Source organism: Anomalospiza imberbis, chromosome 3 (assembly GCF_031753505.1).
Source record: "Anomalospiza imberbis isolate Cuckoo-Finch-1a 21T00152 chromosome 3, ASM3175350v1, whole genome shotgun sequence".
Classification (NCBI taxonomy): Eukaryota; Metazoa; Chordata; class Aves; order Passeriformes; family Viduidae; genus Anomalospiza; species Anomalospiza imberbis.
The window spans coordinates 76,469,952-76,493,061 of NC_089683.1; the positions used below are offsets into that span (position 1 = coordinate 76,469,952).

General features: G+C 41.0%; 1 protein-coding gene across 6 annotated transcripts in view; it reads right to left on the minus strand.

Moving 5' to 3' along the window:
- Positions 1 to 16,325: 16,325 nt before the first annotated feature.
- Positions 16,326 to 23,110, minus strand: part of QKI (QKI, KH domain containing RNA binding) — a 150,767-nt gene continuing 143,982 nt past the window's right edge. For 3 of the 6 annotated variants that reach the window (XM_068185228.1, XM_068185229.1, XM_068185236.1), the window contains exon 9: positions 16,326 to 22,724. In XM_068185228.1, the coding sequence (XP_068041329.1) occupies positions 22,708 to 22,724 (17 nt within the window). In that variant the 3' untranslated portion in view covers positions 16,326 to 22,707. The remainder of the gene's footprint in view (positions 22,725 to 23,110) is intronic. The other 3 variants (XM_068185227.1, XM_068185233.1, XM_068185230.1) reach the window with 1 other exon arrangement.

The window sequence follows — 23,110 nt, forward strand, 5'->3', positions numbered from 1 at the left end:
ACTGCAAAAAAGGCAACACCTGCAGTGGTGATGTGATCCCAAGCACTAGTGGGAATTTTGCACCACTAAACACCACACTATCCAGCCAGGACAACAGAGGACACTGAAGTAGATAATATTTATATTAAAGTACAAGAACTGTCTTAACAACACTTCTAGGCCAGAGGGACAGTATTGGAACTAATGTTATTTGCATTTCTTGTCAAAAAGATATTAAATATCCCTTCTTTGATTAGCAGCAACATTTTCAATTTCTCTCTAGTCTTGAAAATGACCTTTCCAAACTCCTCAGGCTGCACCTTGATCGATTCTTCTGAGTGCAAGAAAGCACATGGGCTGTTAACTTTGTGAAATGGAGAATTTACAGTTATTTACTATGGCATTATGAAGCATGTACATAATAAATATTATGCAGGGATTTTAAAAACAAGCAAACCCCAACATTTCCTCCAAATACTACCTACCAGATTTGGTAATTTCCTGGAAATCTAGAGCTGGAATCACTTATTTTTTACTGGCTGAATAGAAGTTGCTGAAGTTTTCAGTGAAGGGAATGCTCATCTGATCTTTTCTGGCTAGACTAGAAATCAGATTATTTCTGATTAAATTTTGTTTGGTGGGGGGTGGAAGGGAGCAGATTACCTGCATTCACTCCCTTGTCAGAACTGAAAGATATCCATGGGGCCTCATGATCAGATGACGTTTCCTCTGTTGCATCCGTAGAGAAAAAGGTGCAAATCAAAGTAAACTTGACTTTGACAATGCACGTCTCACTCATGTAAAAAGACTTGAAAAACTGTGTTTGATCTAGCAAGGAAAAAATCCCCCTAAAACTTACTGCAGGATGGGTGCAATCTTCAACCAGCTCTTCTTTCAAGCAGCAGTTGTGCTTTACTTTGCCCTACAAAAGTAAAGAAATTATTTCTACCAGTTTAATGGGTGCCCAGACGTATTAGCTCCATGTGCTTTTGAAAACTCTTTCGTGTGTGGCAGAAGAAGGAAACTAACCACACTATATTAAAAGAAAATATTTCATTTTTACTTGCAACTGAAATGTCATTCTGTGATTTTCCCTATTTCCAGTCCTGGAGGAGCTGCCTGCCCCTCTGTACTGGGGCTGTTCCTTCCCTTTCCCAGAGCTCTGCAAGAGGTGTCGAGTCCAGCTATCTCCATAGAGAGATCTACTAAATACTTGATATTTTACTTACACCTCTGTTCCAAAACATCTGAAAACCACCACATAGATCAGTCAACCAAGTGCCACTTGAGAATCAGGAGAAAATGAGAAGCCCCAGAGGAGGTTTTTGTGAAAAGGCAATGATCTTGCACGTAGGGAAGCTGACAGCAGTCAGGTGGTGAGTGGTTATCTGGGTACTGCAAGGCCAATAGTTCCTTTATTTTTACTGCTTAAGAATAGTAGCTTGGGGTTGCAGCTCTACCAGTGACTTAGTCTGCTGTTAGACCAATGTCCCAAAATCATTCAGGTTCTTTAGAAGACTTTTCCTTGAGTCACAGAATATCCTGAGTTGGAAGTTTGTCACAAGGATCCTCAAAGTGCAACTTCTGGCCCTGCACTGGACAACCCCAAGAATTCCACAACATTCCTAACAGTGTTGTCCAAATACTTCTTGAATTCTGTCAGGCTGATGCTGTGACCACTTCCCTGGGGAACCTCTTCTAATGCCAAATCACCCTCTGGATGAAGAACCTTTTCCTAATATCCAACCTCAAACTCCCCTGATACAACTCCAGGCCATTCCCTCGGGTCCTGTCACTGGGCACCACAGAGCAGAGATCAGTGCCTGTCCCTCCTCTACCCCTCATGAGGAAGCTGTAGCTGCAGTGAGGTCTCCCCTCAGTCTCCTCCAGGCTGAACAGACCAAGTGACCTCAGCTGCTCCCTGCTCCTCAAGGTGCTCCACCATCTTCCTGGCCCTTGTTTGGACACTCTCTAAGAGCTTTATGTCCTTACATTGTGTCACCCAACACTGCCCCAGCACTCGAGGTGAGGCTGCCCCAGCTCAGAGCAGAGCAGGACAATCCCCTCCCTTGCCCAGCTGGTGATGCTGTGCCTGATGCCCCCCAGGACAGGGCTGGCCCTCCTGGCTGCCAGGGCACTGCTGACTCTTGTTCAACTTGCCATCAACCAGGACCCCCAGGTCCCTTTCCACAGCACTGCTCTCCAGACTCTCATTTCCCATTCTGTGCATACATCCAAGTTTGCCCCATCCCAAATGCAGAATCCATCACTTACCTCAGTTAAACTTCATATGATGACCCAGCCTTCTAATTTGTCTTGGACACTTTCTGGCTAGCCCACAGTTTTTAATTTCTTCATTTACAGTAACACTTTCCTGAATTGTTCATCCTCTAGAGGATTTGTCTTCCACACCACCCTGCTATACTGCCAGGTTTCAGCATACTTTTCCTTCCTCTTGCCACACCTGTGCACTTGCCTCAGCTACTGGACACTTCTATCGTAGACTAAAAAATCATACATAATAGAACTTTCAGTAACAAGCAGCATGATATCAAGGTAGCTGTGCTGCTGTAGCTGCACGTATTAGGTAGCTGTATTCTTTCTGTTCTTTGGGTTGAAATCAGTACACTGGGTTTCAAACAGAGTTCAGTCAAAAATTATTGCATGTTTTCCACAGAAGGGGTGGGGAGTTATTTGAGGTGATAGCTTATTTCATCCTCAGCATGGCCCTTGGCTAATCATTAAATCATTCTGCTGGCTCTGCAGAAGTGAGTCCATTTTGAAGGGGACCAGTGTGATAAACACTGCAGAGTGGGAACAGGAGCTGTGCTTAAATTTGTGTTTGCAAGTGACAATCAGCATTATCAAGTGATGCTTCATTAGTCATGTGAAGAATGGAACAATGCTGTTGCTTTATTTGCAGTCTTCTGCCTCACTTATATGCTGACCTCGGTCCATATAACTCTAGTCATAACATTGTCCTTCTGTGGCATATCTTAACAAAAAGTCATCAAGGCCTTTGACTCTTCATGACATGCTTCACAGCTCTGCCTACATACCCGTGTCTGCATGCTTGCATAGCTGTGTCCCACACCTGCCCAGGACCTAACCACCCTTGTTCAAAGGCAGAAACTCAGCCAAAGTAGCTAAAAAAAAAAAGATTCAACTTGCTCTACTCCTTAGTTCAGCTTATCATTGTAGAAAGTCACTACCTGTGTACTTTGTGCCAATCCCATGTTTAAAAACTACATTTGGTTCACATCAAGAGGAATTTTCTTCTCAACATTTCTCCAGCAGAAAGCATAAGCTTCACTTGCTATGGAACACATGATGTCACTCCAAAAATAGTCCACTACTTCAGTTTAAGGGTAACAAAGTTACCTGTTGGAGGGATACCTACAGCTACAGGCAAGGAGCATGCTGGAGCAAGGCAGAGGACAAACAGGATCCTGAAAAGCAACATGGTGCAAAGCAGCAGCAAAAGGGGCCAGGGGAAGTAAACTGGGATGGGAAGTCTTGGGAATGCCAGGGAACAGATGCAGTGACAGACAAGAGAGAAGCATGTGTGGGCTCTCAAACCCACATGGATGAGATATACCTGGAGGTGAATTTGACCTGGGCAGCTCAAACACAAATAAGCCCTCAGTTGTGAGAGATGAGGCAAATCTCATCTGGCAATGGCTCCACAATGAGTAAACAATGACTGCTGCAGGGCTGCAGCTCTTACATTGCACACCCTGGTTCACCTGCAGCCTGCTTGTGGTGACAGGAAGGCTCCTCAGTGCTCTCACTGTCTTCTCCCAACTCAGTTTCCCTAGATTTTTTCCCTGGAGGTGCCCATGCCATGTCCTGCCCCTTTAGGCTGCAGCTTCTCCTTGGTTGGCACGTAGGGAAGGGAAGCATGAGGCAGCTGGAGCAGGGGCTGCCCCATGGGATCAGCCTGGACCTGCCAATGCTCAGCAGCCCTGGCAGCCTCTTCCACTGAGTGAAGAAGACAAGAATGCAACAGTCTTCACAGGATAACCATTACCCAGGTAGAAAAACAGGTAAGTCCCTTTACCCTTGGGAATTCTGCTCTGTGGTCTTCTCTCTCCCCCTTTGCTTGACCAGATGCTGTTCTCTGGCAGCCTAATTTCTGGAAGGAGTCCATGATAGAGCACCCATGAGTGCTGCTGGAAGCAGCTGGGAAGTGAGGTGCAGGAAGTGGGAGGCCTGTACCTACTCACAGAGATATGTGCTCCTCTTCAGGAGTGGCTTGTGGGGATTATATTCCAGCTCTGCAGCTCTTGCAATTTCTATGGCATCCCTTGCATAGTCTCCTGTGGCTGGATCTGCTACATGGAAGAAATTCCCCACCCCACACCACTGGCTGTACCCAGGCTGTAGCTGTTCTAAGGATAGGCTGCCCCAGCTCGGGTGGTTGTGCTGTCCTTTTCAGTGACCTGCATTCACATCACATTGTCTGCATTATAGCTGCATTATAGCTGCATTATAGCTGCATATATATATGCAGATATATTATATCTGCATTATATCACAGTGTCTGCCTATAAATCTGCCACCTGTGCCTGGTACCATCAGAGCTCTTCCAGGAAACCCCTGTGCCATGGCCTTGCTGCCTGATGCTGACCCTGTAATAGGAGGCTGGGACAAAACCAGCCTGAGTCGTGCACTCTGCAGCAGCCAGGGCATCCCAGGGCTCAGAGTGCAGCCATCCCTGTGGATCATCGAGGCTGGCCCACAGGGGAGCAGCTGGGGTGGCCACTGGCCATGCAGGCAAGTCCTGTAATGGGTTTTGCTCTGGTGTCACCCAACAGAGGATATAAGGGCACAGCCATGACCACCCAGACAAATGCAAATCGACTGCATCAGCTGGGGGAAGACAAACATAAGGAAGAGGAACGGGTTGTGCAGCAGCTCCTGGCGGGATCAGAAGCAGCACTGCTTTCACACACGTTTTGCTTAGCATAAAGGCTCCTCTGATGTTTCATGACTATCAAAGGCTTTGAAATTCACAGGAATTTCAAGGAAGGCAGAAGTTCATCTGAAATGAGAGAAAGATTATATTTTCCCTCCCACCATATTTCCAGCTTCCCAAAAATTTTCCTTTGAAGACTCCACTGCTCCCAGAAATATCTTTATGATGTTTTTTAAGTCATTTCCCGTACAGGATCATCACTGCACAGCACAAGCAAATGATAGAGGCTCAGAAAGCAACGTATGGGGGTGAGAACTGAGGATGTGGGTGAGCTTCAGCTTGTCAACAATACCAAATCATCCATCATTGGTTAGAGGCAAGTGTACCAGATGTCCTTTAGTGGAGGGAGAGTGGGGGTTTCCTGAGTGGCTGTTTGACCGAGCAGTGCCTTACTGCTTCCATGCTGGCTAAACCAAGAATACAGATTTGAGCTATGGGAGAAATTGCACTTTCTCAAACTTTTTATCTCAAGTACAAGCCACTCCCATCTGGAAACGAAAGCACCTGCTAACTGCCTGCAGCAAGGAAGAAGGGTCTCACAACAAGGCATTTTAATTTCCAGTTCCCAGAAGGGGACTCCTCTCACTGGTCTGCTCTGATATCTGGCCACCAGGGAATAGATAAGTATGGGGCATGCTCCTTTCCCTCTGATAAGAGGGAGTTGATATTGAACCTATTAGTCAGATTATAGTGGATCTGAATTTGTTTCCCCTTGAGCAGCAGCTACAGAGACAGAGCAGCTGGATTAAATTTCACTTTCCTATGTAAAAGGACATAAAAGAGTAGATAAAACTTAATACTTGTGAAGGCGCATGTGTTTCCCTGAGACCTGATCTCAGTAATGTCTTATGAATGCCTTACTGATTGTTTAATGAATTATTTTTCTTCCTCTCAGACTGTTAATAATAAATTATAAGTAGAAGGAATGTATAGACTGCTTGAAATAATTCCTTGAATATGAGTTCAGCTGTGGAACTCATTCTGTTTTGCCTTCTGCTACCTCTGAGCAAGTGCTTTTTGAGGAAGATTTTGGGGTAGAGGAGCTCCCCCTGTTCTTGTGAGACAGGAAGGCCCTAGGGATCTGAAGGGTGATTAGTGAGCTACATTGGGGAAGCTCAGCCTATCTGTGAAATACACGAGGTTTCAGTGCAAACCAGCTAGCTGTGTGTGCTCATTGTTGGACACCTCCCAGATGGACTTTCACTTGGCAAAGCAGAGGCGGGAGGAACAGAGAAGCTTCAGAGGCAGAAGGAGAGGGATAGTCCCATTTCAAGGCTGTGGAAAAGGACTCAGGATCTCACCATCCAACTCACCTGCTGTGGACTTTAAGAGACTTTCAGTATGAGTCACATTCACCTCACACAGGTTTTGCTGTCTGTAGGGTTCACATCCAACCAAGCCACCTACATGGAGAGCCCAGGCAGACAACAGAGGAGGAGAAAAGTTCTTGTTTGTATCAGACTTTTCTTATAATCTAGGCTGACTGCCCTTTTTGCTGCCCACGTCCTGCAGCTGAGGAGGAGCAGGAGCCTAGCTGAGAAGCCCAGAGCAGAACTAAAGTCAGTCATCCCACTGCTGGTGCCAACAGCCACCTACCCACATAGGAATGTTATGTGGATGGGTCTCTACTAGAAGCTATTAACTATAAGAGGGGTTTCCATATTAGTCATGACCTATAAATGTATACTCTATAATATATACATGTATTGTAGAGTACAATCCACAGATTATAAAAGTCTGCCCCTTAGCATAGTTCACCCTGGAGGTTTCATGGATCATTTCACACATTTCAGTGTTAAATAACAGCCCCCTCTATATCCACAGGCATGTAAATGGATCAAACTCAGCTACCCCAATAACTCTCAGCACACTTTGCTCACAGGGGGAAAAACAACAGAGCATTAAAAGAGGAGAGATCACCAGGAGAGTAAATGAAGGACAGCATGAAAGACACAGGGTGCTAAGATGTCAGCTGCATTTAGAGACTTCCATTATTAGCCTTCACCTTCATCCTTGCCTCTTCCAAATCGAAGTACTTTCACTTTAAATAGTGCCGTGCACCCAGGGGAAGCTGCTGAAAACATCCAGTAGTGCAGTTTCCTGCATGCAGCCAAGGCAGCCCAAGCCTTGCATTGAAACCAGAGGCAAACAGCTTTCACCATCCCCAGCATGCCGGTACCACATGGAGCTCAAAGCCAAGCGAGGACATTGAGGACTTTGCACACAAAGGAGCAGCCTTTTGAAGAGGTAGGACGGGCACCATCCCACCCTGCAGTGTGGGCACTCTGCAGAGCAGGGAGGACAGGAGAGTCCTTGTGAATTCATGCTGTCCCCAGGAACACAGAGACATGGACTAAGCCAGCAATAATCCCACGTGCTCCTCTGCCCAGTCACTGCACACCGGTTCAACCAGCTATAGCTGGCCACGTTGGTGTGCACAAGACAGTAATGTGCAACTGAAATCTTGCTGGCAACAGGTAAGAAAATGTTCTTTAAATCAAAAACAATTCTGCAGCTTTAGCAGGGATGCCACATACAAAAAAGCCACTGAAAGCTTCCTAGTTACTTACACCGACTGTTTTGGCACACATACATGCTACAACAGCATTTATTCCACAGGTAAAGTCTGCAGTAAAACCAGTGTCCCAGGTTCCTCTCTGCCCAAAAGGCAGCCCAGAGGCACACCTAGGCTGCAGGTTAGCTTGGAGTCTCAAGTGAGGAAGCATGAGATGGGCAGGTCAGCACTTTTGGTATTGCTCATTAGAATGACTCACAGCTCGGATACAAAGCCAGGTAGATGAGGATTACTCACTCCTCCTTTCAGCTGATCAGAAATCACCTCCTTCCAAAACCTGAGTTAGCAATTGTCACCTTTGCAGACTACAGGGTAGCCAGACTTGCAGCAGGGCTCATTACCATCATTTAGGCTTGTATAAATTATAAATCACCCGGGGTTGGTGGGGGTGGGGACACACCATGGTGCTGCAGATGGACCAGGAGGGATGCTCTGGCTTCTCTGCTCCATCTGCTTTCTCTATGACTCCCACATCACTCAGCAGCTGGTGGCACATCAGCTTTCCACCACCCTGTGCAGGAACTGCTGCTCCCTGCACTGGGAACAGTCACCGTGTGGGTGGTCGCCAGGTTGGAGGCTGCCATGCTTTAAGCCACCAAATAACTCCTTCACAGCAGCCACTTGTGTGAGCCAAGCTGTAGGTCTGCCTTTCTCACAGGGCCCAGAAGTCACCAAGGTCATTTCAGGGGAAAGAAAGCTCAAAGGAAAGTGTGGACGAGAGACATCTATGTCCCCAAAGACACATAGGCACCTGCTGCTGCATGAAATCAAGGTGAAGTGGGTTTTATTTGCACCTTTTAAAACCCAGAGTGTGGATTCCTCCCAGGCTGGCACCTGATCCTCAGAAACAGCACACACTGAGGACTGAACAGCAGAGCCCCAGAAAGGTTCTTATGTGTCATCCCAGGTTTTGCAAAGTGGCACATTACAAGCACCCGAGGTATCCCAGCTCCTTTATCTCTGCTCTGATAATGAATGTTTTGACTGTAGCTAGTCTTCCCCACCTCCTAATCTGTATAAACCCACCATTTCAGAAGCAGTGTTTTTGGTGCTGCATTGCTGACTCCTGCAACTTGGGCAAAATTGCTCCAGAAATCAGAAACTTGTAGGTCAACATTTATTAACCTTGTATTAAGCTCTGTGGTCATTATTGCCCTTGTGTTACACCATACTCTTGGCAGTCATTATGAACTAATTTGTACAAATACCTGCTCATGACTGTACTTTCATCACATTGGTTTACTAAAATAGCTCCCATATGGGAAATGCATTTTCATGGTTAGTCTTCTCTTGCCCCAGCCATATTGCCTGTACATCTCCTTCTCCTTTGGTTTTCAGACCTGCATGGCACCAAACCACCAACCTCTCCTATGTTTGGCAGGGAGCTAAGGAGCATTTCCTGATTTCCCCACCTTGGTAATGTCCTTATTCTTAGTGTTTGGGATGTTAGAAAACAGGTGGAGAAAGAAAAGGAGATTTCTGCCAAAAATACATGCTCTTGTTCTTAAAAAAAAAAAAAAAAAAAACATGTTACAGGCATTAATTCAGCCTCCAATTATTAGGGAGATTGCAAAGATAACCCTATAAATAACAGATACTACAGCTGCTCATTGAAAGATTATTGGGCCTTCCTGTAACAAGCCACAATAAAACAGCGTATTTATAAGGATGCCTTCAGAAAAAATCAGTAGGGAAGAGAGAGAGAAGGAGAGAAAACATCTGACCAAAAATTGTAATTAATCTGTGGACAAGCAGGTGACAACTTAGGAGATCCAAGAATGCTGTTTTTATAGTCATGAAAATAGCACTGAACACTGCAGGTCTGCATTCAGGCCACCAAAGGAGAAATCTTGTGAAGCAAGCAGGTGGGGCTGATTTTAATGCAAGGAGGAAGTGTCTCTGAAGTTATCAATTTTCTTTTCAAAAAGATTCTTGCAGCAGGCAAGGATCAAGTAATTACTTTGCCCCTGTTCACAAGATATCTCAGAATAGTAACAGACCACACACCCAGGAGATGATTAAAGGAAGCCAGGGGTCAGGAACACAGAAAAGCTTGTGATACAGAAGAGAACATTTGCATGGCCATTAATATTTCATGACTTACAAGCCATGTGGTTCAGAACAAATATCTGCACAATAAAGCAGAACTCTCTGCCATCAGGTTGCATATTTCAAGACATACCTGAGTCATAAAGGTTTTATTTACATGCCTTTCCCTACGAAAAGAATGCAAAACTGTCTGAATCCTTACACCTACCATAGGGGAACATGGAAAGCCTTTCTGAAGGTTCAGCAGGATTTATGAGGGGCCTCTGCCCTCTGCTAGACCTCTGTACAGAGTGAGTTTCAGCCTAAAAGCAAAGCATAAGTAGCATGTTTCATACTGCAGGCCTATTAGATCCACTACAAAGAAAAAGAGCTGCTGAACTGTCAGTATGTCTCTTCATCCTCTACTCCAACCCATGAAACAAAAGTGCTCTTTATATGCAAGTGTATAGGTAGCAGTGCAGACAGGAGATACTGTATTCTCTGCCATTATTCCCATTTTAGACACATCAAAGCTGGTTATTGAATTAAAAAAAAAAAAAAAACAAAAAAAAAAAAACCAAAAAACAAACAAAAAAAAAAAAAAAAAACAAAAAAAAAAAAAAAAAAAAAAAAACAAAACACCAAACCATAAACTACTGCTTTTCTCCCAGTGAAAAGAACAAGATGTGTCAGGGGTTAAGCAGAAGTATTTTGTCCCAGGATTTTGTCAATTATGCCTGGTGAGATTTCATTCTGGGAAAACAGAGTTTATTGTGGCGGTATAAGCAGGCCCTTTCCTCACAATCAAAGCTGGGAATTTTCCCTGCCTGCACTTGCCTGTATGTGGCTGGAATAAGCAAGTGGAGCAAGCTGTTTGGCTGACTCACCGGCACAACCAGACTCTCCTGTTGCTGCCAGCCACCGATGGAACTTTTTTCCTGCCTTTGCACCTGGGCTCTCCCTTTCCCAAGCTGCTATAAGCAGTGAGGCTCCTGACTTGAAAGAAATGCTGAGAGCCAGAGTGACATTGCTAAATTGCCCAAAGGAATTGCTCAGAACAGGGAGGCATGTTAGCAGGGAGGCATTGCTTGTCAAAGCTGCTGCTTCTCCGAGTCTCTTAGTGCTCTCCGTGTGTGTGTTTGAAGAAAAAGGTGAGAAGAAATGAGAAGTTGTGGAGAGGAAAAAAAAAAAAATAAAAAAAGCACTGCACCAGAATTGCATCCACTGTTTTACTGACAAGAATAAAAGTCCTTGCTTGGGGAATTTATAGCCAAAATGAGTCTAATACCACAGGGCTTGACTGCCCTGATTGAGTGCTTTGCAAATTACTCACATGAGCAGCCCCACTGACTCCATCTGAAGGATTCTTCCACGTGCACAGTCTGGCTCACAGTGATTAGCGACAGCAAACTGCAAGGGGAAAGGCATGACAAGGGATAAATTGCTCTAAGGCAACGTTATTTACTGCTTCCCTCCTTCCTAAAAGGAGTCAGGTGTTTTGACTATTTCATTCATTGGCTTCACCTTTGTTTTAAACCAGGTGCTTGCCAGAGCAGATATCATTTATTTCAAGGTTCCTGCACACACGGAAGCCTGAAGACAACCTTCCACAGCAAGTGAAAGTCCTACTTCATAAATATAATTTATTATTATCATTGTGAGGCACATGACAACTTGCAAAATGCAGTTGTTTACTTCACCAAGGTAAAATTTTGGAAGAGTCTTGACTGGGGAGTTAAATTTTCCACCTGAGGAGGTAAATTCTCCACCTTCCACTACACTGCTGTTGGCCAAAAGTGGTTGCTAGCTGTCTTGTGGTTAAGCGTGACCAGCGATAAACTGGTTAATGCTGGATTTTGCTGAGGTTAGTGATGTGGCTGATGAGGTAATTTTTTTTTATATCTACCTGCTAACCCTAGTTCTTTCTTGAGAAATCCAAAGTTGTCTCTCACAAATGGCATTTATCTCTCTCCTTCCAAAGCAAATTGAAAGCTCACTGAAAAATTTCCATCCCCAATGTAACCATGCACAACTACAGGCCTGAAGCTGCAAAAACTGTTCTTGCTTCAAAGTGAATATTTTAAGGCATTTCACTTTCAAAAGTTGTATGTTATGCTGAGAGTTGAACAATGTGAAACTTGCATGATTGCAGAGCAAATCTCACTCCTGCCAATCAGGTTTTCAATATAATCCCATTTTTTTTCCTCGGTCCTCCCAGGTCTCAAGTGCTGTCAGTGCTCCCCACTTCTACATTTCACTGGTGAAGAGACAAAGCAGCGCTGTTTCCTGCAACTGCATCGCTGTCCCTTTGCCTCTCCTTGGACTTGCCAGCTGTGAAAAACAGGAACACAGCTCCATCCATCCCCAGTGAGCCTGTGGGACTCAGATTTATGAACACAATCATAGAATACCAGGTTGAAAAGGATGGCAAGGACCATTTACCTTTCTTGGTAAAAGCAAGATCTAGACATGGGCTAGTACGCTGTCCAGCAGAACCTTAGTGTCCAAAACTGGAGAATCCACCATTTCTCTGGGGAGATTATTCCAATGGCTGCTGTCCACCTTGTAAAAAAAATTCCTCTTGTGCCCAACCAGAATCTTCCCAGGAGTTACTTGTGCCCATTGTTTGTTGAGATGACCGTCCCTTGGAACAGCATTACTGGTAGGTACTCTCTGAGGTGATCTGGTCTGAGACTAGGACTCAGCTGGCCTACGAGATTTTGGAAACTGTATCATGGGTTTGACTAAGTAAGAAGTCAAAGGTATTTTGTTTTGCTTTCATGCTTTATTCTTAATTACATTCAAGATTGTGAGACACTTAGACATTGTGATGATACTGGAGTGCACTCAGCATTGTACAGCTCAAGCACTACAAACTTAAATGTGGCCATCCCCAACTTACACTCTACTGGGGTTCTCCTGTTAACCTCATTTCACTGACAGGAAACTGAGGGACAAAGATTCAGAACAAGAGCACCAAAGGTACTTGAGTAAAAGAGTAGCTTTCATCATGGGTAGCTGGGGAATGCAAAAGGCAAAGTTACAGTCATGCATGCTATGCATGTGAAAATGCGGAGAAACATGCCTCATAGAGATGGACCCAAGCAGGCAAGCTCCCTAGCTGGTTACTGTGGGCAAGGTGGAAAGGTGGGGATTTATCGACCAGTGCTTTCTCCTCTGCACCCAGGCAGGTATATTGTCTCTGGGTACCAGGGGTTTTCTTTCTGGGTGCTGTTGTTGCTTGAAACAGACAAAAGGAGATAAGGCAGTGGTATATTATTTTCTGGGAAACCGTGAAAAATATTCTTTTGATGAAAATCTCGGTGACCACTCTCCCTATCTTGACACATAACTTGAGGTGATAGTGGTATTTTGTGGATTTGGCTGCAGGGGTCTTGCCCAAAACTGCACAAATCTCAGCAATGAAAGAAGCATCTGAAACCCAGGCATTACAATCATTAGATTTGTGCCCTCAGTATCGAAATAATTATCTTCCATCTGCTTGGAGTTATGTGTAGGTAAAACAGGCTTTCTAAATAATGTCACATTTGATCATCCTGATCTAGACCTTAAGTCTTGCTTGTTGTTTTTCTGTACCAAGAATGACCTGTGCCACCTCACCATCCTAATGAAGGGAGAATTTGTCTATGAAATGCAAGACAGCACAGAAGGGGGCAGGGCAGAACCTTAGAATAAAAGAACAAGAAATTCAAATTAGGCTGAAGAAGGGAAAAATTTCCAACAGAGAAATTAACAACCTTGCTTAAGATAACAGGGAGATATGGTAAACCAGTTCTTCAAGGACTGAGATAATTTCAATTTTCTTCACTTAAAATTCCAGCCTACAGTCTCTGATGAATGTCTTGTCACCACAGTATGGGCTTGACAGTGCTGCTCTTGTTTAGGGTTGTCTCCTCTTCTTGGCTCATATAAAGTCCAGAGTGATTTTCAGTCATCTGTTCAGGACAGGGTTCAAAGCTCTGACATTATTGTTATTCTTTATCTTCTTTCAGTCCACATTGGTATACATTTCCTATTTTCTCTCAGAAACAAAGCTGGGGATCTGCTTCATTCGTTGCCTTTCAGAGAAAGAATCAAAATTGTCTCATCACTAAGGTTATATGGGAAAAGTCACATAAGGACATGCAAGTAATGGCCTTGTGGCCCCCTCAGCAGTGCTGGATCCACTCTTCATGAAAGATCATGAAAATGATCCAGAGATTAACTAGAGTAGTATGCATGTGAAGGTCTCCAGATTGCACCCATGTTAAAAACAGGACATGGAATTTGCCACAGCAATTAACGTGCAGTAACATTTCTGAACTGGTAGCGATGTTTGAACTTTCAATGGTTAGCAGATAGGCTAACAAATAAACTGTGCCCCCTGCATCACAAATTTACAAAGTTTTACCCGAGGTCAAGACCTTAAAGAGGCTGTGCTCTATGAAAATGCACATACATAAGAGTGATCTGGTTACCTTGTCATTTCTCTATCTCTGAACTGCACAAAGTAGTTTTAGTCTCATGAAAACTACCTCGTTTGGAAAGCATAATTGGAAAGGTGTTGACAACTAACAAGATAAATATTACACTAACATTTCATTGTGGGTTTCTAATACACACAACACAGTGAGACTCTAAAACAGTGATCCCAGTGTCTTCATCATATATTAACACATCTCCCATAACACTCTTGCTTACTCAACCTGCCTTTTTACTGAAGTAACTCCAATTAGAAACAAATTCCTTTAAAACACTACTCTAGGAGGTACAGATTGATATATCTGTCATGATATTAAGACCTAGATACAAAAGACAGGGCTTCATTTTCACATGAGTATGAAAGCAAACCAGAATCAACACTGAACACTTGATTGCTCACTTACTGACCTATGGCAGGAGGACCTGGGAACTTCCTACTTTCAGGAAGTTAATAAACCACCTGCTTAATAAAGGCCACCCTCAGTGAACTGAAAATCTACAGAATTCATTCTGAAAAGGTCCCACAAACAAAAATAAATTTTCTGCTTAGCCACATCTGTATAAGATGCTTAAAAATACATGAACTTTAGAGAAAACACCTTAATTTACTGGTAAGTTGCTGAAATGATGCAGTCTTGAGGTGTGCCATTATTTGGTTTTTTTTTTCCTCGATCCTCACCTCTGGAGGATCCAGTTTACTCTTCAAAGTAGTAACCTTACTTATTGAAATTAAGTAAGGACAATTTCCTTATTGAAATTAAGGACAAATATATGCTATGCTACTTTGTGAAAAAAAAAAAAACACTTTCCTTGGGAGTTACTGATTATTTGTGATTGTTAATTTTTAGACTTCAACTTAACAGGAACTGGCTGTCAGTTGCCTACTTTTAACTGTTTGAGAACTTCACAGGGTCACCAGGAAAACAGTTGGACTAAGTCTCTTTTTACTTTTGTTGGTGGACCTGAATGCCAACATGAAAGAGTCATTTCTGACACTGTACTTTGCACTCTTTTCTATCAATGTCTCTCATTATTTTGACACTGATAATGGTTAAGTTTGTACTGCCTCATGGCAACTACAACAAGGAGCCATCTAGTAGTGTCAGGCCATCCCCCATAAACATACCAAAACACACAGACAGTGCTGGTAGAATGGTGATAAAGTCTGTTGACAAAAAATTTCTAAACTCCACATCTAGCTTTAACTTGCAGACCTATAAATGCAATTCCTGACATGAACGTGACCATAAACAGGTATTACTGGCTTGGTGCAAGAGGTAAGAAAGGTCAACACAATTCTGCTCTCTAGGAATCAGGATGGGTGAAGGAGGGGGTTTGCACAGTGCAGCCAGAGACAGCACAGTAGGTAAGGCTGTGCCCACACTCCAGGCCAGGACTACAGGGTACAGGCAGCAGGCACTCAGAGTAACAGCAAAGATGACAAAGGCTGCTTTACCTGCTTGAGTAGCACATGCCAAACAGCATCCCTACATTCCGTGACATTCTAAGACTGCTAGCTCAGATACAACTATATGCCACTACTTTGGTGAAATTCATCATGGAAGGTGTCTTCAAAAACTGATTATGCCAAATTTTTCATCTCTGATGGGTGCAGAAGTGTACCTGAACACTGGTTTTAAGCTTCCTCTCCCCTACTCTACCAGACTTCTAAAGATGCCACGCTTAACCGTATCTACTTCACTTACTTCTGAAGCAAACATTTTTTCATTTAAGCAGTGTAAAATAGAAGGATTTTTTAGCAAAGAATACCTTGGTAAAGAAATTTTCCTTAACTGAAACTAAGCATCATCACATAAATATTAAGGGGCAAATACAAACACCATAATCTAGTTCTTCCGCAAAGTGTGTTTCTCGCTAGGTTCACACTAGGTGGGGTGGCAGAGATCTTCATTTTTTACAGTCATCAGAAACTATGCCCCAAACCAGTGTGTTAAAGTTACGGTAAAATAGGACTTCTTTTTCTTATTTGCTCTGAACATAACAATTTTAACAGTTATGGTACAAAACTACAATAGCCCCAAAATCATGTGGTTATCTTTGCTAAATTTATAGAACTGATGCCTCCACAAACCCATATGCAAAAATTGTATTGCATGTTTATGATATATAATGCATGCTTCCTTAATTTACAGTTACAAACAACAGCATATGCAATAAGAAACTGTTAAGCAAAATATACCCTGATAATCGGACGACCATGAAATTTTAAGCCTCTTCAATAATTAACATCTTTCATAACACTGCTAGAAGCATTAATGAAGATTTAAGTGTGAAAAATGTACATTCTTTATTCTGTGGTTTAGATACAGAATAAAATTTAACTTTTCAGAAAATATAACTATAGCTACAGCTTTGAGAGCTGTCAGTTTTCTTTTGAGGATAAAGTACATGCACTTTTCCCAGTTACTTTATTGCACATAATGTACAGTCATAAATGGTGTTTATTTACATGTGTTTTGGCAATGTCCATGTTTGCTTTTCCCCTCAGAATACATTATTTTGCACAAACAAAACCTTAAATGTTTCACACAAACTGCCATAATACAAGTCAAAACATATATGTATATATGTTGCTTTATTGTTGCTGTATTTTCAATTAATTCTGCTAAGAGTTTCAGATCTCAGTTAATCTTTGCCTTGGAAGGCAGGCTCCTCCCAGTTAGTCTGCTGTCAAAGACGGACACCCGAACTGCAGGCACCAAGAAATTAGGACTGCAGCCTGCTGTGCCTAAGCCCCAGCCCCTATGCACCACCTGCAATTAGTGCGCAGGCACGGAGAAGGAAGAGCACTGTACTTTCGTTAACCAGTTTGATTCAACATTGATTACCATGTGTTAATGTTATGGGTCATGTGTTATTTGGACAGTATTCCAATGTATCAAACATATTAAAACAAAACAGAAATTCCGGGAACAATTATGTACTTCAAGCCCTAGGAATGTGTTACTCAGATTCCATTCTGTACAATGTGCTATCTCTGATAACTAGCATTTTTATCCAGACACAAAGTCAGTTTCATATACTCATGTTTCTCTCAAGCAAATTTCTTAATGGATGGTAACACACTTCAATGTCTCCCTGCATTTTCAGGGCAGAAAACTTTAGTGGTCCCCCTCATAGAGTACAGTCTGGCAATAAACCTTTTGCTACATGTAGATTTGTTAACACATTTAAAAGGTATGTTCAAATAAAAGATCAGTATTAGTACACTGAACATATGCTGATTAAAAATATCTGAAGCATGTTTTTGAAGGCACTTTATAATATGCACAAAAATACTCTTGGAGAAACCAAATTTGTTGCACTTTGGAACAACACTTAAGATGTGAACAGCATTGCTCAGATTTTACTTTGAAAGGCTAATGGTATTTTTGTTTATATTCTCACCTACAAAAAAAATATTTACCCTAAGATAAATTACACTTTATTGGATCAAAGAGCAATTATCTAATTGTCTTGAATGTATGATCTTTCAAACGTTAAGACAATTTTACCTCAGAATAATATGAAAGAAAAAGAAGCTAACTTCAGTGATTTAGCAATATTGAAGTCATCCTCAAATTTGGTTCTAAAAACAGTTCGTATCTTTCCTGTAAGCAGGCAAAGTATATAATAGTTAAATTTTCAGACAGGCACTAAGGTAAATTGAGAAATGCCTTTGGTGGTCAACAATAATGAATATATTATTTTGATTTTAGAGTTTCCCATTTTTTTCTGTCCTTCAGCTTTAAAGTACTACAAAATTTACAGCAACTTCGACAACTGCATATAGTGAAGAATGAGATGAAAATGCACTGTGGACAAAGTATAACAGTAGTTAACATCTATTGATAAAAACACAAAATAATAAAAATATTACAGACAAGCAGTAGTTCTGGAAATACAAGTATTCTTCAATATAAACATTAAAGTTTTGTTCCTTCTGAATAGTTTCACCTACACTGGACAGAGTACTTCACTGAGCTACATGTGTGCCTCTGGTAAAATTCTTTAGGAATATAAATTATTTGCTCTGTAATGACACTTGTTCCATTATCCAGTCAAAAGGTCCTGATATTATCTGTTGTAAATATCTAATATTCTTATAATCTGCCTGTGGCTGAGTTTTAGGATAGCAACATGATCTGTTAAATTAAAAAAGAAAATTCTGCACAAGTGAAACTATTCAAAATGAATTACTATTTTATCTCTACCTATTTTTTTTAAATAACTACATGCCATTAGGAAACTAACAAACATCACCAAAGCTAGACTATTTTTCTCAATAAAATAAAGATGCATAGAATTTTAATTACTAGCAATACTATGAGAACTCTATTTATAAAGTTTTATATTGCATGTATTTCAAGATAAATAGTTTGAAACATCATAAATTAAAGGAGGAATTTGAACAGATTCAGATTCCTCATCTGAATTTTTACTATCTACAGGAAAAAAATGGACTTCAGGAAGAAAACTGTTGACATCTGAAAAGTTATCTACATTGAGAATCTCCATAAACGTTAGTGGTAATTACTGCCCACTCAAGGTTACAAATCTAGAACTCCCTGGGAAATGTAAAGGAGCCTCAGAGAGTGTAGTTCTAAGAAAAGGGAAGTGCATCTGTAAAAATATTTGCATAGATGTACATTCAAAACAGCATTTTCACCATTTCAATTCCCTGCATTCATGTTGCTCCAGTCATCCACAGGGATCAAGATCACATAAAGGCAGCTCTGGAATTTGAAATGGATGTTGCTTGGTAATTTAGTGAAAGGTGTATTTTTGTACTTTCTGCAGTCACTAGGAAAAGATACAGTTTGACCTTTGGCTTACAGAAGTTGTACTCCCCTGAGCTAGGCAATACTGATATGGACTATAGCAGAAGTACCAAAAATAAAGTTACTTGAAACAGCGTGGTATAAATAAGGCACTTTTGCCAAAGGAAACCCCCAGGTTTTGTGTTTCGATGTACAGGAATTCTATCCAGAAATATTTTGTGCTTAGAAACATCACATGATGCAACAGTGAATCAGGTGCCAAAACCAACAAATCACAAATTACTGTGCGATTAACTGCAACCTCTGAATGGTTCAACAAAGAATCAAACTGGTTTCTGTACACCGTCATGATTTACCAATGCGCTGGCATCTTTTCCTCTTTTGCTGTGAGCCAACAATAATTATTTTAGAGAAAGAAAAAGAAAGTGTGGAATTAGTAATGCAGATGCTGAAAGGCAAGTGGCAAGACTCTACAAGAAGAATGCCTCAAAAAATGCTACTTTGTTCCCATTTCTACTGGCACCTATTCCCCAAGGTAAAAGGCCAGAATGACCAAAGCCAACTTAATAGTAGTGTGCAGAATGTCAGCTGACAAACAACATAAAAACAAGTCACGTTGTGTTATCTGTGGTCACGTTCTTCAGGGTTAGTCCAGTAACTTGACTTTACATTCTTCTGTCTTTATTTGTTTATTTTAATTAAACATGTAATGGTTAATAAACAGACATAATCCAGAGTTAGTAGGTTGGTATTATAACATTTATTAAAATAATGCTATGGGTTAATAGAAACAGCAAAGAACCAAAGAATTAAAATGCAAGCTATGTAAAAACCCAACTAAAACCCAAATATGTCTAATGTATTCATCCAGTAGCTAACTAAAAGCCCGAGAAAGACAACACTCCCAATATAATAAAGTACTGCAAAACAATTGGCATTTTTTCAGTTATCAAAATTGTGGGTTTTGCATTTTGTATCCTTTTTTCTCAATCAGGAAAAAAATTCTTTTGAATGTTATATAACATACATATAAAACAAGATAGAAAAATACATTATAAACTTGTAACAATGGCTGTAAATACATTATCTTACATGTTTCTCATAGGCAATAGGTTGGTTATGGTACATACATAGCATGAAACTACTAAGATAATAAAGAATAGACAAATACATGTCATCTGTACGGTTACATACAAGCGACACTCCCATCTACCCACTCTAAAAAAATTACATAATACTGTCAGAAAGAAGTCTTAAAACTACTTATTTTAATAAAGAAAAAGTCATTAAAGAATGATAATACTGAGAACCAAGGCATTCAGAGATTTCAAAAGTCATGCTTTTTTTTAAGCTGATCCAAAATTTTGTCAACTAGGTTTTCAGAAGTTTGTTCAGAGCAAACATTACTTTCACATGTCACACATCTATTCAAAACGCTTCCCCTCCCCCACCCCCGTAAAAGACCTTTGATAAATGTCTAAAATGTCCAGGTTTTATCATAGTTGAGATGAAACTGGATCAAATACTGGTATTGTTTTAGCAAATCTCTCTTCAAATGTTCGAGTGTCGCAAGTTTATTCAACCAACCAACCAAAATAAAATCAAAATGGCACAGCATATACTGTAAATAAAATCAACACAACTGTATGTGTAACAGGAAGACAAAGCTGGTGGCACAATAAACAAAAATCTAGCTGAATACGAAAAGATGAATGTCTATTGCATAGTAAATAAACTGATAATTATTTCCAGGTGAGACAAGATGTTAGATGAGGTCACCATGCAGGTGCTTAAAAATGTAAGCCCTCTTAGCTTACTATTGACCTTTCATTTGGAAGCTGTGAAGATTTGCAGGAGGAGAATAAGTTGACAAGAGGGGAGTAAAATTATCACCTGATATTTGCCAAGTTTAGTACTGAGCCCCACAATGTAACACCCAATGTTATCAGAATTAAATACTGTGCGTTCAACAGCTTCAGCTCTTGCAATTGCCCAGCTATTTGAACCTCATATGGAAACAAGGGTTAAAAATAAGGTATAGCTGGACTTCAAATGGCTGAAGTTCCTCTCCTGCTTATCTTTTCAAGAAAAGCCAGTGGGCCAGATCTAACAATAGTCAAAGATGAGCTGAAAGGTAAGTATCTTCCATGCTGTTTGCCACTGCAGGAGCTGTTCCTGGAAACTGGGGATGTGCTCGGTTCACTGACTGAAAACTCGCTAAGCACCTTCAGTTTCATTATCTGCAGAACATCCATTTTCTGGGTGATGCTGAAGCCTACTACAGTTGATGTAATATTTATTTCAACCCGAATCGAGAAAACTCCTCTCCATCCCTGAACAACAATGACGTAACTTCCAGCTCTACAAACATTTGTCAGCTAATAATCTCCTTTAGCATGAGACAGTGTGTATCACAGAACCCTTTGGTTTACGTTGCACAAATATGGCATTTGCTATGACTTAAAAAGTGGAGTGGCTGAAATAATAATGGGCTGGTTTGATGAAAACTTAGCAAATATTTCACTTAATGAGATTTTGGCAAACTCACATCACACTAGTATGGCAAAAATCAGGTAATTAATACGGTCAACTCATCATTTGTCTTCCCTCACAGCTTCTTTCACATACTGGGCGACTGAGTGGCATGCAGTAACTTGTCTGAGGGAGAAGCTGATTATACAAGACATTTGATTAAATGACCATGAAGAAAATAAGGCACTTCCTTTTCTTTAGACTTATTCCAATACTTAAAAAATAAAAAAGAAAGACTAAAAGGCTCTTTTGGTCTTTTGTTTCTTGACAACCACCAGAAAAAATCATTTAATGAAATAAAGGGTTTCTTTGTTCTTTTTTTCTTTTTTTATAACACTTGAAAGTATAAAATGCTACATTTCCAAAAATATATTTTTTTTCTGCACCAGCACCCTTGTATAGTAAAAGTATCTACTTTTTTGTTCATTTTGTTTCAATGCACTACACTTTATCTACATTTCATTACATGTATACAGCAAATAGGCAAGCATGGCTTTTACATCCTTAATGAAATTTTTTCTATACAGGGAGGTTTAAAAAAAATATTTGAACAGTTTGCCCAGTAATGTGACACATAATGCATGTACCTTGTTCTCATGTAATCTTCCAAGGAGATTAAAATATGGTTAAAACAATTTAAACTTTATTTTGCTTTAATAGTGTTGCTGTTTTGTTCTCTGCATTAATGTAGTTCTGAAAAGTCATCGTAATCTGCATTTCATGGCACACTTTCCTTTAAAACGTCCAATTTGGCAGGCAATAGAAAAAAGGCTGCAACATCTGCCCTTTGAGGGCACTGGTAGTGACTAAACAGAATATCAAATTTTGAATACTTTTTGGAATCCCTTCCCCAATGACATCCCTGACCAAAGGTTCATGCATGATGCATCATCACACAGTACATTCAGAGAGAGCTTTGACTTTTTTTTTTTTTTTTTTTTTTTTTTTCTGAGAAGAAAAATATTCCTAGAAGTCTCTCACAGTAACTGCCTCTGTCATCGGGTAGTTAAGGGACATCTGTCTCCATCTCGTGCGAGGCCTCCTTACCGTTCGCTTGGGGCGGGACACTAGAGGATGATCAGTGCGGAGGGATGAGTTGGACCTTATTGCTTTACTACTATTCAGTGCAGGTTCTAGAACCACTTTCACCCAAACAGGAGAACAACAAAAAGCGGAGTTGGAGGACAACAATTTCTTTGTCTGTTTTGTTAGATGGTAAGACGAACGGACAAGTGCCCCAGCTCGCTGCACTGAAGACAGGCAAGCAAAGGCGTTTACCAGTTAACTGATCAGCAGGCAGGCATGGTCAGGTCATCATTGGGTGAAGAGTTCAGAGGTCAGAAGGTCATAGGTTAGTTGCCGGTGGCGGCTGGGTGGTTAGAAACAAAAAAAAAAAAAAAAAAAAAAAAACCAAAAAAAAAAAACAAAAACAAAACAACAAAAACAAAAAAAAAGAAAGAAAAGATAGAGAAGAGATTAGTTCCAGCTAGTGACGGCTTAATGACAACATGAAAACTAATCACAACTAATAAAAAAAACAAGCATGTTTAATTCTGACATACTGATCGACACCATCTACAGAATGCAATAAAATCATGACAGCCCTCCATCATGATTTGGACACGTGAAGGAGAAGCCCACTCCCACAAAACCGGTTAACAGGAGAAATAGAGATAAAATATGACTAACGACTAATGGTTAGTAGCAGTCGATGAAGGAAATTGGAAAACAAAAAACGATGAACAGTTTCTGAAC